Consider the following 18,824-nt stretch of genomic DNA (forward strand, 5'->3'; position numbering starts at 1 on the left):
CCTTATGTTCCACTGGAATATGCTCCCTGCCAAAATAAGAGCATCTTGATTTCTGATTGCTCTTAGAAAGACGCTCAAGGCACACCTGTTTGCTCAGTCTTTTAACTGAAATTAAACTTTGTTTTTATCCAATGAAATTGTTTAATTTCTTATTCTGTGGAATTGTTTTGTTTTTACTCTGTTTTATATTTGATGTTTTAATTGTGTACACCACCTAGAGACACACATATCAGGCGATATATAAATATAACAAGCAAGCAAACAAGCAAAGTTGTTATGTACTAAGGAACCTAAGTCTCTTTCACATGTACTGCTGCCAAGGCAGGTCTCTCCCATTCTTCACTAGCGCATTTGATTCCCCTCCCTTTCATTACTATGAATGAAAGGATGAGAATACCCTGTTAACTGAGCAAAGAGGCACCTTTTAAAAGTGGTGATACTCTTTAAGTAGCAGGGGGAGAGCAACTAGCCCTATCCATCCCCAGCACAGCACCCCGGCAGTGGCTGTTGCTGGTGTCTATCTTATGTTTCTTTTTTAGATGGTTAGCCCTTTAGGGACAGGGAGCCATTTCATTCATTCCTCCATATATATGTAAACTGCTTTGGGAACTTTTGTCAAAAAGTGGTATATAAATATTCGTCGTATCATTGTGAGAATCTGACTTTGTGTGTGTGTGCGTGCACAAACATAGACTCTCTTGACTACTATCAAAGGGTCCTTAATGCCAAGAAGAGATCCAGACAGGAGCTTTCAAAAGCTTCTTCAGCTGCTTTCAGCCTCTCCACATTATGGTGAAGATGACGAGATTGGGGAATTGTACAGTAGTGGAAGTACAAAGATGTCTGAGTGTTTCTGCATGAGTGTGACATGAAGAGGGGGGAAGGAAGAAGAGTAGGATGGAAAGTAAGTATACAGAAAGGTTAAAAAGTCCTAATCCATAACTTTTTGCAACCCTCCCCTTGTTAAGAACTTATTAATCTAAATAGCCCACCAACTGAAAATTGCAGTTAGGCAAATACTAAATGCTTAACAAGGGGAAAGCAAATTAATTTTAAAAGTTTTCCTCCTGAATACACTCATCCGCTTTTGAATGCATACTGCAGCCCTGATTTTTAAAAATGTTATACTTATGTATCAGAAGCTAAAATGCGGTGTTTACAATTCAGCCGTCAACCCTCATGTTCCTCAACGGATGATTTGTCGAATGTGTTTATGCTAGAGCCCTGAGAGCAGTAAAACTTTACATCTTTCAACTCTGTTGGTACATTAGATACATCATGTTCTCAAAAGTGTATACAACAGAGATTCCATTAAGAGGGGGAAAAACCTTGTTCAGCTGTAGATGGACTACAGCCAAGGCCTCACACTTAATTTCTCATGCTTATAGACAAGTGTACAGCAGGGAATAATTGAGTAGGGAACGGTAAAAATGCACTGATAGAAAAGTGACAGTACTTTTATACATTGTGCTTTTGGCCTTGGGACTGCCTGGGATTACCTTTGTACATGAGTTATGTGCAAAGAATGATGACCAGATAAGATCTTGGTGTAAAAAGTCCAGCATGAGGTCAACTAATCAGTCACTGCCTAATCACCATACAGCCCCATGGTTCAAATTCACAGGGTGAATTTCTTGTGATCTTCTATTGGGCAAATCACAGGCAGAACCAGTACTGTACAAAGCACTTTAAAAAGCATGTAACGGAGAGTGTTAAACTTTTCATGGCAAAGGATTTTGCTGCTTATCTGCGGGATGTCTTCTAGTGACCACTGATGTCTGAAGAGGAACTGCTCATTGATAGGCACATGTGGACAGAGAAGGCATTAATCAATGTAGTGGTCCTGAACAAACTTATTACATGTTAAGAAAAGTGTAGAGTGAACTGCCCTCTAAGGGGAGTGGCTGTGGAGTGCTGTACCCTCCTCTGAATGCATTAAAAATAGTATACTGTGGAAATATAAGAAAAAGCCTACATGCAGTAATATAGCAAGCCTGCCACTTCGAAGAAAACTGGGATGCCCAACAAGAACAAGGCATCTTCTTTATATATAATTCTCTTAAATGTACCCGTCGCTAATTCCATGTGTGGCAGCTCTCGTGAGAGTTTGTGAGCAGCTGCTGGGGGATAAGCAATGGAGATGGGAAGAGAAAACAGCCATGGTGGCTAGTGGAGCTGTGCCAGCGAGAGGAGGCAGCTGTCCAGTAGAGCCACGCTGGCGGGAGGAGGTGGCAAGCCGGTGGAGCCATGCAGGCGGGCAAGGCTGTGCTGGCAGGAGGCGGTGGCCGGCCAGCGGAGCCACACCAGTGGGAGGATCTGAGGAGGCAGACGGACTACTGGAGGAGGTGGTGGCGGGCCAGCTGGAGGTGGCTGCAGACTAGAGGCACAGATGCTCTGTGCCCGGCCCAGCTAGTTGCAAATAAAACTTTTATGAAACTTAAAAGCAATCAATACAATTAAATAACTCTGAACACACTTAGCTTCTGGCTGCTAGGCATTGATTTCACACAGCCTTAGGTGTTGGCGCAGCAGGGAAATAACTTGCCTAGTGGGCAAGCAGTTGCCGGTTCGAATCTCTGCTGCTATGTTTTCCAGACTATGGGAAACACCTATATTGGGCAGCAGCAATATAGGAAGATGCTGAAAGGCATCATATCATACTGCGTGGGAGATGGCAATGGTAAACCCCTCCTGTATTCTACCCAGGAAAACCACATGGATCTGTGGTTGCCAGGAGTTAACACTGATTTGATGGTGCAACGTTACTTTAGGTGTTCCTAGGCATCTTGGCCACACATTTTCTAATTAAAGTTCAGGGCCCACTATTTTTTGCAGATGACTGCAATTTGACACTGATTCAGACGTGTTGAATAGTAGTGCTCTCCTAATAAAATCACACTGGAAACCATTCAAAAAGTTTCTTAGATGTTGTCTGCAGCACCATGCCTGAAATATGAAGGCGCAGAGCGAGAGGTAGGATGCAACACAGTATGGTAAAAATGCACTTTTTGTTCATTCGAGATGAAGAAAAATTCCTTACATACTCAACCAGTAAGGAATGTACCGTTTCCACTCCATAATTTCAAGTATAAACTGACAGGTATAAGGGCCCAACATACAAGGAGTTTAAAGATCCCATTAATCTACACAGATGGAAAATAAGATAAAAGATAAGGGCACCATGGTGAGCATATGTCAAAAGAGAATATTTGAAGGTTCTTAAAAACAACCACACTTATTGTGCACTGAATTGTTTGCTTAAAAGCACAAGTATTTAATATACAATTTCTCCAGCCTTCCAAACTGGAAGAATCCAGATCACTGTCCAAAACAATTGGTAGTATCTTGCTATAAAATTTTACAAAAGCATACATTGTTATAGCAAGATACAATGTATGCATTTGTAAAATTCAGTGTAATAATGTGTGTGTGTGTGTCACACGTATTAAGATGCTATATTCACAGAGTCTAGCCTAAAGAATGTAAAATAGTAAGCATAATCAGGAGAGGTTTTATTTGTAAAGCACCTCTTTGTGCCTATTTCCTCACCACCTGGCACTTTACAAGCAATAATATACTTGTAGAGTTTACACTGATACAATCACAAAATTATTTAAAACATTTTTAAAAGAAGGGAATGAAAACAAAGATACACCAAGGAAAATCCAACAGAAGAGTCCTGAAAACAACTAGAAAACAGCAAGATTTTCAGCAGCTTTTTAAAGGTGGGAAGAGAAGAACCAAGGGGAGTGAGTGTGGAACTTGCCTTACCAAGAACTCCCACCTTCCTTGTTTTTAACCATGTCCTTGAAACGTCCTTTTTCATATGGCTTTGAATTAACTGGTTGTTAATCATTTAAACTGCCACTTTAACTGTTTTTAGCCTACTTTCCAGTAGGCTTATGAGACCACCTGGCATTCTGTGTGTGTGTCCATCCTCCACTCTCAACTTTTCAATACCTGGACAAATATGAACCAAATCGGGTATAGCTGTAGGGATGCCTCAATGGCGTAGTTTGCAATGATGTCATCCACCTCAATTCAAGATGGTGGATGCATGAACATTTGAGGCATAATTGGACAAACTTGTGAACTGCCTAACCAAACCAAACTTGCTACAAGTGTAGGGGCACATAGGTTCACCTCAAGGGTACAGTTTGTAATGATGTAATCTACGCTGATGCAAGATGGCAGACATGTTAACGTTTGAGGTGTAAGTGGGAACCGATTTGGCAGGGGTGTGGCTAGGGAACAGCGGGCCGCCCCTCTCTCCGGCAGCCACTCGGCGTGAAGGAGATAATGAACTAAATAGGGAGGAGTGGAGCTGGAGGGCCCTCAGGAATTCGGGTTCTTTGAACCCATCCACTCAATTATAGCTACGCCCCTGCAATTTAGACCAAATTTTGGTAAATTTTTAGGGACACATAGGAACATCTCAAACACCTAGTGTGTGATGATGTCATGCACCCCAATTCAAGATGGTGGACACGTGGAAGTTTGAGGTGCAAGTGGGCTAACTTGTGAACTGCCTAAACAATTTGGACTAAATTAAACTAAATTTAGTCCAGTTGTAGAGACAGTGAAAGCAAAATAGGCAGATTAGTTCTTACTAGAACAACTTGTTAATTGTTACTGGCTCACTTTCTGCACAGTGAAAAAAAGGTGGTACAGACCCTCCGGGGCTGTGACATAGTCATTGTCTAAAATAATCTGTGGTATTGCAGGACAGGGCTGGCATGCTGCTACTTAAGATTGCTCAATCACAGTTTTGCACACACCAGTCCTGTCCCACAACACTTCAGGCATTAATAGACACATGCAGCAGTGAAGGAGGATCTGCAATGCCCACATTATGCTATGCAGGATGTTGGCCACTGTGATTAATTCTATAGGTTTTATTATTTCTAAAATTGTTAGCTAATGGTTAACTAACTGTTACTCCTGCTAGCAGAGCAAAGAGGTACTTTTTCAAGTGGTGGCTCTCTTACATTTAGCAGGTAAAGCAACTCTCCCTATACAACCCCAGGACAGTATCCCTCCAATGGTTGTTTCTGGGACCAACCTTATATTTCTTTTTAGATTGCAAACCCTTTTGGGACCGGGAACCATCTTATTTTTCTATGTAAACTGCTTTGAGAACTTTTGTTGAAAAGTAGTATATAAATATTTGTAGTATTAGTAGCTATCTTATGAGGACAACATTGCCATGGCGGGTTACTAATATATACAATAAAATAAAGAGCGGGGCTAAACTAGACTGGGAGGAGAGCTGGTCTTGTGGTAGCAAGCAACATGACTTGTCCCCTTGGCTAAGCAGGGTCTACCCTGGTTGCATACGAATGGGAGACATGTGTGAGCACTGTAAGCAGCGTTCTCTCTAATTTTTTAATCTGTGTGTGGAATGAGTTTTGTTCTGCGTGTGAATATCAAGGCAGTCTGTGCACACATGCATTCAGAATGGGGCCTTCCTGATTCAACCTGAGCAGGATCTAAAATTAACTGAGCAGACATTTTAAAAAACTTGTGAGCACAAACATGTGAGCAGCGCAAGCATGGTGTGCATGCCTTAGAGGGAACACTGACTGTAAGACAATCCCCTTAGGGGATGGAGTCGCTCTGGGAAAAGAATAGAGGTTCCAAGTTCTCTCCCTGGCATCTCCAAGACAGGGCTGAGAGAGATTCCTGCCTGTAACCTTGGAGAAGCCGCTGGGTAGACAATACTGAGTTAGATGGACCAAGGGTCTGACTCAGTATATGGCAGCTTCATATGTTCCTAGATGTCCCATGCCAGGCAGCCTCTTGTTTTAAAACAAAAAGCCACTGCAGCAGGGTGCAATCAGAAGTGGAGGAATGGCTACCCTTTCCTTCAATACCTTTTTCCACATGAGTGAAAAGGCAGCTTGAGGGTGGGTGGCTTTGAGATAGCCCAGGAGGAAACATTAAACAGCCCCCTCCCCTAATGTTCTTCCACGGCCGTCTTTCATTAAAACTACCACCACTGGGCGGCGGCGGGGCTCTTACATACACTTGTTGCATTAATGCCTAGTTTGGCCCACAGATTCAGTAACCAGTAATTTAAGTTACTCTCTTCCCTGTGTTGTCATTGTCAGCCAAAAGCCAATTGTCAGCCAATTTCATTGCCAACCAAAAGAACAGTTCCCACATACAAGGGTCACCATGCACATTTTGAAACGTGTCAGTTTCATAAGGAAGAGACACACTTCCTTAGGCCAAGAATGTGTTGCGTCGAGGGGAGCTGAACACAATCCTTGCTTTATGCTTTGAAAGAGGCCAACAAAATCTCATGCAAAATCACGACTGACTTTTTATCTGGAAACAACTGCCTGCTCTCTTACGGCTGACTTCTTCCACGCACTAGCAAGAACCACAATATTATGGTACAGCAATGTACATGAGGTATTTTAAAAATGTTGTAGATAACGAGATAGTTACATTTCAGTAACTTTTACAGGCCAAAGTAAATTGATGTGATGATGATCAAAAGTTCACCCGCCATAACCACGGGCAGCTATACACACACAATAGGGTAAAAAGTTCATTTAGCTTAATAATCACCCTTTTGGCCTAAGCTTCCAAAGTTCTGTCCAAGAAAATGTTTTTTCCCAGAGAAAGGGAGAAAAGAATGTGTAATTATTACTGTCAGCAGATTAATAACATTATACCAGACCTCCTCTTCCAAAGAGGATTGCTTCTGTACTTCAAAATGAGAATTCTGTCATTCCAGATCACAGAATGTGAGCATATGTATTTGGCCTTATTACCAGAAAAATGATGGGTCTTAAAAATGAGCTCTGTTAGTAGATACAACTAACTGGGCACATATTCAGTAGGGATGTGCATTGTTCTTGCAATGAATGGAATTGAAAATGGAACTGAATTAGGCCCATTTTGTTCAAATTTAATTTGTCATGACATGAGTGCCTATGGGGCCTGAATAAGCCAAATGATATTTGAGCTCTATTTGCTGGGGCAAGCAAAGGGAGAGAATGTGGGGCAGAACAAGTGGTGTTGGGAGATGGGGGTTGTGGAGCGGGAAGAGACATGGAAACGTACCGCGTTGTTGGGGATAGTCCGATTAGCCCATCATGTGCCCAGACTGCAATCCCAACTTAGGGGGAATGGTACCCCTGATGGGGGCATGTTGGGGCCAAACTGGCCCAGAGAGGGATGCCCGTGTGGCCAGGACTGGGGCCTTGGATGACCTGCGGGGACTCTTGTGAGATCTCGGGACAAGATCTTGTTCTGGTCCAAGATCTCGTAAGAGTTGCTGTGATTGCCAACAGCTATTTAAAGAGAGACTGGCTGATGATGAGGGCCAGTTTCCGACGAGAGCTCAGGCTGGCAGGAGCTCTGTGAGTCGGTTCAAGAGTACATCTGGGAGGACTCTGTGAATGAACTTAGCCTCCCTAAAGGTGGTGCTCTTTACAACCTCTGAGGCAGAACAGACCACAGGCCAAAAGGGTACAGGAAATGACCTTGGGGCTACAAGACGACAAAGGGCTTTTTATCTTTAAAACACACACATCTGAAATGTAAAAGGAGCAACAGGAGGAGGAGCCTCCTGCAAGAGGCTATGTCTAATTATGCATTAGTCTGGAGCATTTGCGGGGGGGGGATCTTGTAGACTAACAGAAATAGCTCCAACATGCTTTGGCACTTTGTTGGGGTTTGGGGGCCTGCCAAGGCAGAGAAAGGAGTTCCCAGGCAGCGCTGGAATGAAGTGCTGACTGTGCAGAATTGGGAGTGGGACTGAGCAGATCCGCTACTGGCCATACCCCTGTGTCCGACAGTGCAGGGAGTGTGATTAGGGCATGCTTGCATGCATACACCAATTTCCAATGGAGTGAGGGCCACCGGCGGGACCTTGTACCCCAGCTGCCAGCAAGCCTCCTACACCCCTGAATGGGTTAATGAAAACTTCCCATTTGGGGAGGGGATAGAATTTATGACAAAATGGAAGTAATTTGAATGAATGTACAGTATGATAAACGATTAAAAAAAAACAGGCATAATGAACCACACACACACACACACACACACACACACACACACACACACACGTCTTGCTCACTTGTAGTATTCAGTACTGTGGTTAGCTCCAGAAGCTATGTTTTCCACCTTGGCAGCCTCTTCAAGCTCAAAAGCAGAGTTGTCAGTGTGATCTCTGGCCTTGGGCAAGTTGTTCCACAGCTGCATTCAAACATGGAACTGCTTTTGTGATATCCAAAAGTCACAGTTTTCATAACCCAGGACCTGGATTATGTCTATCAGTAAGCAAGTGCTTTTAGGTATCGCAAAATCAGCCCAGACATGCCCTAGGTTTAGCAAATCTGACCTGTGTTTTTATGTGTTTTAATACACAAAGTAACAAACAATATTTTAGTACCAGAAGTGACATACTCTTAGGAAATAAGTAAAATGTTACCCAGTCCCCACCTCAAACAAAGGTAAATCTTTGCCATATCGTTGTGATTTTTTTTTTTTTGCATCAAAATTTACCCTTCATTCTTAGCTACTGTCTCTATACTTAAAAGTTGGAGTGTGGATATATTTGTGCACATCTTCATCTTCCATTTCAACCCTTGTTTGCTTCTGTTGCATTTTCTTCTGAAAACAATCCACACTAGCTACTTACCTATTGTTGACAATTCCTTGTCTTGGACCACATAAATGAAAACACAAAACCTACCGATGCTGCATTCTTTGCCACATGCCCCACAACCACAACTACTCTGCCTTTAAAGCTTTGAAGTGTGGCAGTCGCTGGGCACTGGATGAGCTCTCCTTCGACAGTGAATGCTGATCCAAATGGGATATTGATGCTGCCCGATATATGCCCTCGATTAAAACTGGGCAAGAAGAGAATCAGTTAAAGAAATTAACAATTAGGAGGGAAAAACAAGCTCTGAATATACTGTTGCCAGACAGCCTTTCATATGTTATACGGTGATTGGCAGAGCTGGATTGAGTTTCAGAATGCTTCCACAATGTGAGTGAGTATTAGGACAAAGCTACAAGAGGCCAAATCCAGGCCTAAACATGACCCCTGGTCCCACCTAATTCCAACCACGCCCACAAGAACTGCTGCGCATCTCAACCACCTCCTTCAAAGTAGAGACACAAATAAAAGGATCTATAGCTACATTCTCCTCAGTGTGAAGAGCAATGGAATCTCTGAGTTTCTCCCTTATCCAGCTTCGCTACTTGCTGTTGTGCACAAGCCAAGACAGAGATAATGCTGGAGAGCAAATGATGTGCCTAAGAGAAGTTTCTCATTGCCCAAGTCTCTCTTGTTCCCACTGAAAGAGTGAAAAGAGACTTTTGGGTGTCAGTTAGTGGGCGTTGTCAATATTGCTGGCCCTTCGGTCCTTACTCAATTCAAAACATAGCGATTTGTGTACCCAGGTGGTAAATGCAGTGCTTGTTGTCTGGGAGAGGGTGACAGGTGCCCCATCCATACTGTGATGCCAGCTACATCCCCTGCACCAGCGTGCTTCTGATGCTGATGCAAGGGACTTGGATGGCGTGGAGCTGGGGCCTTGGGTGATGCTCAGCTAAAACAGATAGTGGCGGCAGAGCTGTGAAGGTGGAGGCCATGAGGAAGAGGAACACCTCGATTCTTCCTATGCCCCTGTTTAAGAGAGAACATATTTTATACTGAGCAAGGCCAACACTCTCTCCCTCCACCCCAAGACAATGAGGGCTCTTTAATCCCCTTCTCTCCAGTGTGATCAACAGAGGCTTTGGTAGAACTCCCCCTTATTATGCACTTCAGACACTAACTTTTGAGTTGTACAGGAGTGCGACCAATTGAGCTGCGTATTGAGAGAGAAATAAAATATTTAAGTAGTAAGGATATCACATGGCATTTGCAAGCCAAATGGAGAAAACAAATCATTGCCATTTTGAGTATTGAGAACATGTGATTGTCCCATAGCAGAAATCTATTCAATTTTATGGAAGGAGATCCTTGGGATCTGGATTCAAGCTTGGTCGCCAGACAACAAGATTCTGGTGGCTGAACTGAGTCTCCAGGCTACCAGTTCCTTGTTCCTAAAGTTAGAAATATTCTTATTTTATCAATCGATCAATCATATTTCTATACTGCCTGACATGTGCATCCTTAGGTAGTAAGTTAAAAGTTAAGTAAGTTAAAATATAATATAAAAACAGGATAAAATGACTAAAACAATTATGATATAAAATGAATTAAAATTAATTAAAAGCCTGAGATAAGGAGAAAGGAGAAAACAAGCCTGAGAAACATATTAGCATTTGCCATCTTAGGGTATTTTTAAAAACAGAGAGTGCATTCCAGAGTCCTGGGGAAGCCACAGAGAAGTCCCAGTCCTGAGTAGCCACCAAACGAGTCAGTGGTAGCCATAGCTTGACCTCCCCAGATGATCTTAATAGGTGGGAGGGTTCATGACAAAGGAGGTGCTCTCTGGGCTTTATAGGTAATAACCAACACTTTGTATTTTGCTCAGAAATATATTGGCAGCCAGTGCAGTTCTTTTAAGATTGGTGTTATATGGTCTCTTTGGGTTACCCCCAAACCAGTCTGGCTGCCTCATTCTGCACCAACTGTAGTTTCTGGACTAAGTACAAAGGCAGCCCCACATAGAGTGCATTACAGTAGTCAAGCCTAGAGGTTACCAGCATATGCACCACTGTTTTAAGGTTATTTACCTCCAGAAATGGATGAAGCTGCTGTATCACCTGAAGGGCTGATCGCCTGGAGCAATAAAAAGTGCTCCTGGCCACTGCCTCAACCAGAGAAAGAGAGAGTTTTGGATCCAGGAGCACTCCCAAGCTATGCACCTGATCTTCCAGAGGGAGTGCAATCCCATCCAGAACAAGCAACTTAAACCATCTCTCAGATCCCGACCCACACAGCCAGTATGTCCATCTTATCTGGATTGTTTGTTATCTTTCATCCAGTCCATTAATGCCTCTAGGCAAGCATTTAGGGAAGTTATGTCATTTCCTGATGAAATCAATATGGAGAAAGAGATCTCAGAGTCACCAGCATATTGCTAATACCCAGCACCAAACCTTCTGATGATCTCTCCCAGCGGTTTCATGTAAATGTTAAACAGCATTGGAGACAGTACAAAGCCTTGTGGAATTCCATAGTTATTGCATTGTTCAAAATCTGAACTTTTGTATACTGTCCCTTAGGGCTCCATATTGTCTCCAATGTAGTTTAACATCTACATGAAACCGCTGGGAGAGATCATTAGAACATTTGGTGCAGGGTGCTATCAGTATGCTGATGACACCCAAATCTATTTCTCCATGTTAGCCTCATCAGGAGAAAGCATAACCTCCCTACATGCCTGCCTGGAGGCAGTGTTGGGCTGGATGAGGGATAACAAACTGAAACTGAATCCAGATAAGATGGAGGTACTTATTGTGCGGGGTCGAAACTCGGGAGATGAGTTTGATCTGCCTGTTCTGGATGGGTTCAAACTTCCCAAGAAGGAACAGGTGCGCAGTCTGCGGGTGCTTCTGGATTCAAGCCTCTCCCTGGTGTCCCAGGTTGAGTCAGTGGCTAGAGGTGCCTTCTATCAGCTTCAGCTGATACGCCAGCTGCGTTCATTTCTTGAGATAAACAACCTCAGAACAGTCGTACATATGCAGGTAACCTCCAGATTGGATTGCTGCAATGCGCTCTATGTGGGGCAGCCTTTGTATGTAGTCCGGAAACTACAGCTGGTTCAGAATGTGGCAGCCAGGTTGGTCTCTGGGTCATCTCAGAGAGACCATATTACTCCCATATTGAAAGGGCTACACTGGCTGCCGATAAGTTTCCAGGCAAAATACAAGGTGGTGGTTATAATCTATAAAGTCCTAAACAGCTTGGGCCCTGGATATTTAATAGAATGTCTTATTCATCATGAATGCTACCACCTATTGAGATCATCAAGAGAGGTCCGTCTGCATTTGCCACCGGCTTGTCTGATGGCTACTCAGGGACAGGCCTTCTCAGCTGCTGCCCCAAAGCTTTGGAACGCGCTCCCTGCTGAAATAAGAGCCTCCCCATCTCTGGCAATTTTAAAAAAATCTTTAAAGACACATTTGTTCACCCAGGTTTTTAATTAAATACTGTTTTAATAGTTTTAACATTGTTTTAAAATATTGTTTTAAGGTTTTAAATTATTGTAGTGTTTTAACTTTTTGTTGTCATTTATTTTAACCAATGTTTTAATTTCTCTGTTGTCATTTATTTGTTTTAACTATTGTTTTAACTAATGTTTTAACTTTTCTCTTATTTTTTTTTTGTAAACCACACAGAGACACAGGTTTTGGGCGGTTTAAAAATATGTGAAATAAATAAATTGTAGAACAGCAGTCTCCAAGTGACACCATCCGGATCTACCAGAGATCTGATGATCTCTCCCAGTGGATTCATGTAGATGTTAAAAAGCATTGGTGAAAGTATGATATTTATCACATATAAATATCATATCTTATTTTCCATTTTAAAATACAAGATATCATTTGCATTTGTGCAAATTATATGCATTTGAATTAAAAATTCAGTCTACCTCCAAAATGCTACATTTTCAAGTGTGATTTGTGGTGCTAAAACAAGTTCTACATTTGCCATCTAACATGCAAAACAATTGCTTCAAAAATACCAGTGCCAAAGCCCCCAATATATATGTCACTGAAGTTTCTGCAAAACTATGACAGATTCCAAAACTGAGCAGGAATTGCCTTGGACAAGCTTAAAAGTAATCCAAGATTAATACTAGCATAAATTCCTTCTAGGGTGAATAGATCCATTTGGATGAATGTCAAAATTACCCTGTGGGAAATATGAAGTCAAAGATAGGTTAAGAAGAAACTGACCTATGCTACTAATTACCATTAATTTCTACCTGGAAGGTATAATGCTCTATTGCATTGCAAGATGTACAGAGCAATCTATGGCTTCATTGTAAAAATTTCAAAATGGCATAACTGTAAAAGGAGAGTCGTTTATGGCAATGGTATCAAAGACTTGACTTCAATAAGCATAAATACTGTACATTTACTTTTGGTAAAAGTAATTGCATTAACATGCTTTAAGATGTCATTTGCATTCCCCCCCCCCAATCTTAAATGGCTATCTTAACTAGCTAGAAATTTTATGCAAGGGAGTTTAAGGACTGTAAAGAATTTAGCTAAGATAGCCATGAAAGGAATGGAACACTGCCAATATTTTTGTGACAGGTCTAACAAAATGAGCCCTAGAATGCAGACATCACATTACCTTTTTACCAGAAAGGCCCAGACTATATTATCTTTTTATCAGGAAGTTTCTCCTTATAAAACTGCTTTGGAAAAAGAAAGGCCACGAGAGCTTACACTGACAACCTTTACCAGATTGTATTTCAGTAACTCCTTAGCTTCCAAGTACAGTTTTATGTAGAACACATTATTAAATAAAACAGAACTCTTGTCGCTAAGTCTTGAGCAATGTGAGTGTTTGCCACCAGATTGTGTTAAATGAAAGTGTGTAAATACCATCTTCTGAACTGCTTGGAGGGGTCATGGGAAGGACACAGAAAATAATAATAGACACACAAGGGTAAGCAACAATTAGCACAACTTTAGTCTGGTCACACAACTGAGTGACAGGAGCTGTTCAGATGCCACAGTCACATAGTCTGGCCATCAGAAATGTGTTCTGTGGTTGTATTCAAGCCATGGTTTCTGAATCTGATTTGGAAGCAAACTATGGTTAGTGGTAGCTATAGTTTGTCAAGTGCATCATAGCAAACTATGGTTACCACAGACCAGGAAGTGGTGGAAGAAATCTGAATGCTTTTTGTATATGACACATAATTATCCACCTGGAACATTTATGATAGGATGGGCTACAGATCTGAAGCAACAGAACTTGCTGTATTTTACTTCTTCTGGAAAAGGGATATTCCGTATATGTTTATATTGCCATGTACCCTCTTGGTTCTATGAAATCTACAAAAGCCCATGATGAAATGTGACTTAACTTTCTAAGCCTTCTTTGTCCTGACATTAATAGTTACATTAACTTATGGTAAAGAATAACTAGTAGCAAAACTGCTCATATATTCAGATTTTCTTAATATGCCAGGGAAAAGTGAAGAATATTAAAAGCCTCTGTTTTGAATGAATCTAGCTCAAAAGCTGAATAATTCCAAAAGGAAAAGCCACAGAAAACCCAAATGATTTAAACACTGAAGTCTGAGATTGACTGGAAACCTCAACTGATGCATGAAATTAATAAACATACAGAAGAAATAATTATACCTTCACGCTTCTTTGATCACCTTTGTTTTAGTTAGGCAGCAGAACATGCTGAGGGTCTGGCATATTTTCAAGCCCTGACAGTTCTATTTTGCTTATATAAAGTTGCGATTTAGAACAGTCTCTCAGTTCTACAAGGCTGTATTAAAAGTATATGAAATACTAAACAGAGAAGACAAAAATTAAACAGTGTCTTTTTAGACAAAGCACTTCACCAGAAACACGGAGTTAATAAGCTATATACCACTGAAACAAGTCTACTGCAAGACATTAAAGAATTTTAAAAAGGAAAGACTGAGACACAATTTCTGTGCAAAATAAACTCCAGAAAATCAAGTGTATTCAGTTGGTTTTTTTGAAGTAGAAAATTGTCCAAAACCTTGAGAAACACCACTTATGGAGTTAAGAAGTGTGCGCTCTAACAACAGGACACATTCCTGTATTATCTGGAGTGGATGTAAAATGCACTGTATTTTAAACGACTGTAAAAGAGTGCCTACAATATGCTGATGATATATAGTGCTGAAAATTCACCACACCTGCAATAATTATATGCCTATTAGCAAAAAGGACTGGCGAGCAGCCATTCACAAAGAGTTTCTGAGTCTGCTTTGGGTTCATACAGCTTGTGTGCGCTACTTCCTGCACTGCTCTAATAATGTATGCAATACGGTGGTGGTTGGGGCAAGTTGGGACCATGGTAGGGATGTGCACGGAACTGGCTGGGGGAAAGAGGAGCGGCTGCTACCAAGTCCTAAAGCAGCAACACTTCCCCTTCTCACCCTCAGAGCCTGTGCAGGATTCATGCAGCTTCCCATTCTTGGAGGGAGAAGCTGCCACTGTCCAGTAAGCTGGGGAGGGCAATGCAACCTGGCACTGGCCCCTGATGGTGGGCAGCATTCAGAAGGGGCAGCCACACTGCCAACGCAACATAGCAATTTTGGATTATATATCCAGGAAATATCATCCAGACTACTTGACCTGCTGATAGCTTTTGTCAGAAAAAGTAAGATGCAGAATTGCCTTGATGCAAGTTAGTAGACCAAAATGTACAAGTTGATTGTATGAGGAAAAATTCCTCTAAGGACCTTATGGAATTGAGAGATACACATTATGGGGTTGCTGAGAAGAAAAATTAAATCATATGTATGACTCCTAAAAATGTAAGTGGCAACAGATAAGCACCACTATATGCTTGGGAATGTTAACCAATATTCCAGACCTCTTTGAAAGGAAGCTTAGCTCATCTAATATGCAGCCATGATTCTCAAGATCCTTTGGCTCTAAAGAAGCTGCCCAAGAATGGGAATACAGAATTTTTGAGCCTGTGATAGATGCACATGGTCAACAACAGAGAGACCACACATCTCCTCCCCTAACACATGATGAACATCTACTGAGTCATTTCTGCTTCCTTCCTACTGAATTATATTACAGGCACAACAAACACACAAACTCTCTCCATTCTTCTCCACGGGGGCCCCTAGAAAGTTATTAGGATCATGCCTACTTCAAATTTTCTCAGTTTGTGTAGTTTAAATTCCAAAAGCAGTTTAGGAATTTTTGTAGTTTATACCAGGGATTCTCAACGTTGGGTCCCCAGATGTTATTGGACTTCAACTCTAATAATCCCCAATCAAAGGCCACTGGGGCTGGAGATTATCGGAGTTGAAGTCCAAAAACATCTGGGGACCCAACGTTGAGAACCCCTGGTTTATACCATCTGTCATGGTGCTATAATTCTTTAGAATGATTTAGGTAATTAGATATGTACCAGTTTACTAAATATGGTGGACATCTTTCCAATAAAAATGCTTTACCATCCCAGTAAGAGTGGGCTTTGTGTTCTTCTCAAATGTGACCTCAAGTTCAAAAAGGGAGATGTTTTAACATCAATGTTCTCCTTACATATGAGAGTGGCCCACAACATGGAAGTAATTTTGATCAGCTTCTCTTGAAGTCCATCATGTTTCTGTTGTGTTGCTATGGGGTAGTTCTCACTGAGATTGTCTAACTCTGCCGGGCCTGTACCATTTCAGAAAGAAAGTTAAGGCTTTCTTACTTGATTATTCCCCATCAAAAAACAACAACCCACTCAAAGAAAATTAGATGCAAAGGGATAATAAACTGTAGCTCCCTCTGCCATCTAGTTTTCTATGAGGGCAGAAGTATTTGTATGGAGGAACATTCTGTCGAGCGAGTCCCAACCTGATGTCTGAAGTGGTACTGTTACCTTTTGCTCTTCTACTATTGGAAACATAGGAAGCTGCCATATACCATGGTGTTTTTATGGATATTTTAATCTGGTTTTATGTTTAAAACTGTTACAATTCTTGGTTTATTTTATGTAGTAAACTGCCTAGAGACTTCAGTAGTGGGCAGTATACAAATTCATTAAACAAACAAACATATTAAATAGTACTGAGTCAGAACATTGGTCCATCTAGCTCAGTATTGTCAACACAGACTGGCAGCGGCTTCTCCAAGGTTGCAGGCAGGAATCTCTCCCAGCCCTGTCTTGGAGATGCCAGGTAGAGATGTGCACGAATCAGTTCGGAGGCCATTATAGAGGCCTCTGAGCCAGTTTGAAAGCAGTGCCAGCTCGAAGTTCGAAGCTGGTGGGTATGGCTCTTTAAGGGTGGGGGAGGGTGCACTTACCCCCTCCTGCTGCTTCTTCCCCTCTCCCTGTACACACAGCCGATACTTCTGGTGACTTCTGGCCAAGAATGGGGGAAGGGGCACAGGGAGATATGCTGCTGCTCCATGGACTTTGAAAAAAACGGAGCGCAGGCAGGGGAAAAGCGGCAGTAGGGGTAAGTGCACCCTCCCCCACCCTTAAAGAGCCATCCCCGCGGTTCCGTGCACATCCCTAATGCCAGGGAGGGAACTTGGAACCTTCTGCATGCAAGCATGCAGGTACTCTTCCCAGAGCAGCTCCATCCCCTAAGGGGAATATCTTAACAGTAGCAATAGCAATAGCAATAGCACTTACATTTATATACCGCTCTATAGCCGGAGCTCTCTAAGCGGTTTACAATGATTTTAGCATATTGCCCCCAACATTCTGGGTACTCATTTTACTGACCTCGGAAGGATGGAAGGCTGAGTCAACCTTGAGCCCCTCGTCAGGATCGAACTTGTAACCTTCTGGTTACAGGGCAGCAGTTTTACCACTGCGCCACCAGGGGCTCACAGATGTAGTTTCCAATTCATATGCAACCAGGGTGGACCCTGCTTAGCAAAGGGGACACGGCATGCTTGCTACTACAAGACCAGCTCTGCAGTACTTCTAGTTAAAACTGGCAGGGCACATGGTGAAAATTGATTAAACTGTGGCTCTTTCAGTGTAAAAGGATACTCCTCGCTGTTACGGATGTCAACAATAAGCAGCTTTGGCTTGCTAGGTTTCGTTTTCTTTGCTGGGGTCTTGAAATGGCCAGGTCCCGTCAGGTCACACAGGTCTATCAAATCTTCAGCTGAGATCCGTGGCGACACCTCTGATTTTAGATCATTCAACTTAATAGATTCCCTAGACTTGTAATGAGAGAGAAGCAAAACCAATACAATAATGCACCTGAACATTTTCAACTGCCAAATTTCTGTCTGGATTAAAATGTGGAAATTTAGTAACGAAGCATTCTTTCCTTTATAAACTGCAAGCTAACTTTGCACTGTTGTTCTTTTTAAGTATATGTGCCTAACGCATCCTGTTTCCACATTTAACACTGTCAGCTAAGTTATGTTTTAAAACACAGGTAATACACTACTATTTGTATGCTGAAATTTGGCTTCTTACTGCTTATTCACATTAGAATGTCAACATCACTTCTGTCTCTAAAGCTTCAAACGGTGATGAGTAATATAGTTACTTTATATTATGGAGTACACTGCAGTCTAATCTGATATATGAAGCCATCAAGTGTAAAGTGATCTTAGTTAAATCAAGGTCCACTACTCCCATGTCGAAGTACAATATTACAATGTTTTATGCTATTGTTAACCTCCCAGAGATGAAAGTTTGGGGCAGTGTACAAATTTGATTGATTGATTGATTAATTAATTAATTAAATTCCATCCACTGTACAACTTCAAGTTAATAGTTCAAGAAGTTTAATCAAGAATGATGATATGAGGAGTGTAGAAAAAAAGACATAGAATGATAAGATCTCACTCATTCACTCCAGATAAACTAGAGAGATCTACTATACTCTGTCTCTGGTATGACTAAAACAGAACCTAGAATATGGCTATGCAAGTGAAAAAGTGGGATTCTGAAGACAGAAATGGGCTGGATTCTCATTTACTGGAACTACTGAGCCACAACAACAGATAGCAGGCTGAACTCCCACCCCAATGGTCTCCCTAAGTGTACTGCTCCTCCCGCATAAGTGAACAGTTGTCAGTCCGTCCTATGAAGGAAACTAAAATGCTACCAATGAGGATACTGTTGCAGTGAGGAAAACAATTCTCCTTCATCCCAGACATTAAGTGTCTCAGCTACCTACAACAGGGGTCACAGAGGC

General features: G+C 41.9%; 2 protein-coding genes across 6 annotated transcripts in view; one reads left to right on the top strand and one right to left on the bottom strand.

Annotated features, from left to right (window-relative positions):
• The window catches only part of TBCK (TBC1 domain containing kinase), a 143,184-nt gene that overhangs the window by 13,382 nt on the left and 110,978 nt on the right, over positions 1–18,824 (bottom strand). For 4 of the 5 annotated variants that reach the window (XM_053253537.1, XM_053253540.1, XM_053253539.1 and 1 more), the window contains exons 24-25: positions 17,660–17,835; positions 8,711–8,870 (exon numbers count right to left, since the gene is read on the bottom strand). The exons of the other annotated variant lie outside the window; for it this stretch is intronic. In XM_053253537.1, the coding sequence (XP_053109512.1) occupies positions 8,711–8,870; positions 17,660–17,835 (336 nt within the window). The remainder of the gene's footprint in view (positions 1–8,710; positions 8,871–17,659; positions 17,836–18,824) is intronic. 5 annotated transcript variants of the gene reach the window in all.
• AIMP1 (aminoacyl tRNA synthetase complex interacting multifunctional protein 1) overlaps positions 1–18,824 on the top strand; it is a 181,274-nt gene that overhangs the window by 3,223 nt on the left and 159,227 nt on the right. The gene's annotated exons all lie outside the window — the stretch shown is intronic.

The sequence above is a fragment of the Hemicordylus capensis genome, chromosome 5 (genome assembly GCF_027244095.1).
Source record: "Hemicordylus capensis ecotype Gifberg chromosome 5, rHemCap1.1.pri, whole genome shotgun sequence".
Taxonomy (NCBI): Eukaryota; Metazoa; Chordata; class Lepidosauria; order Squamata; family Cordylidae; genus Hemicordylus; species Hemicordylus capensis.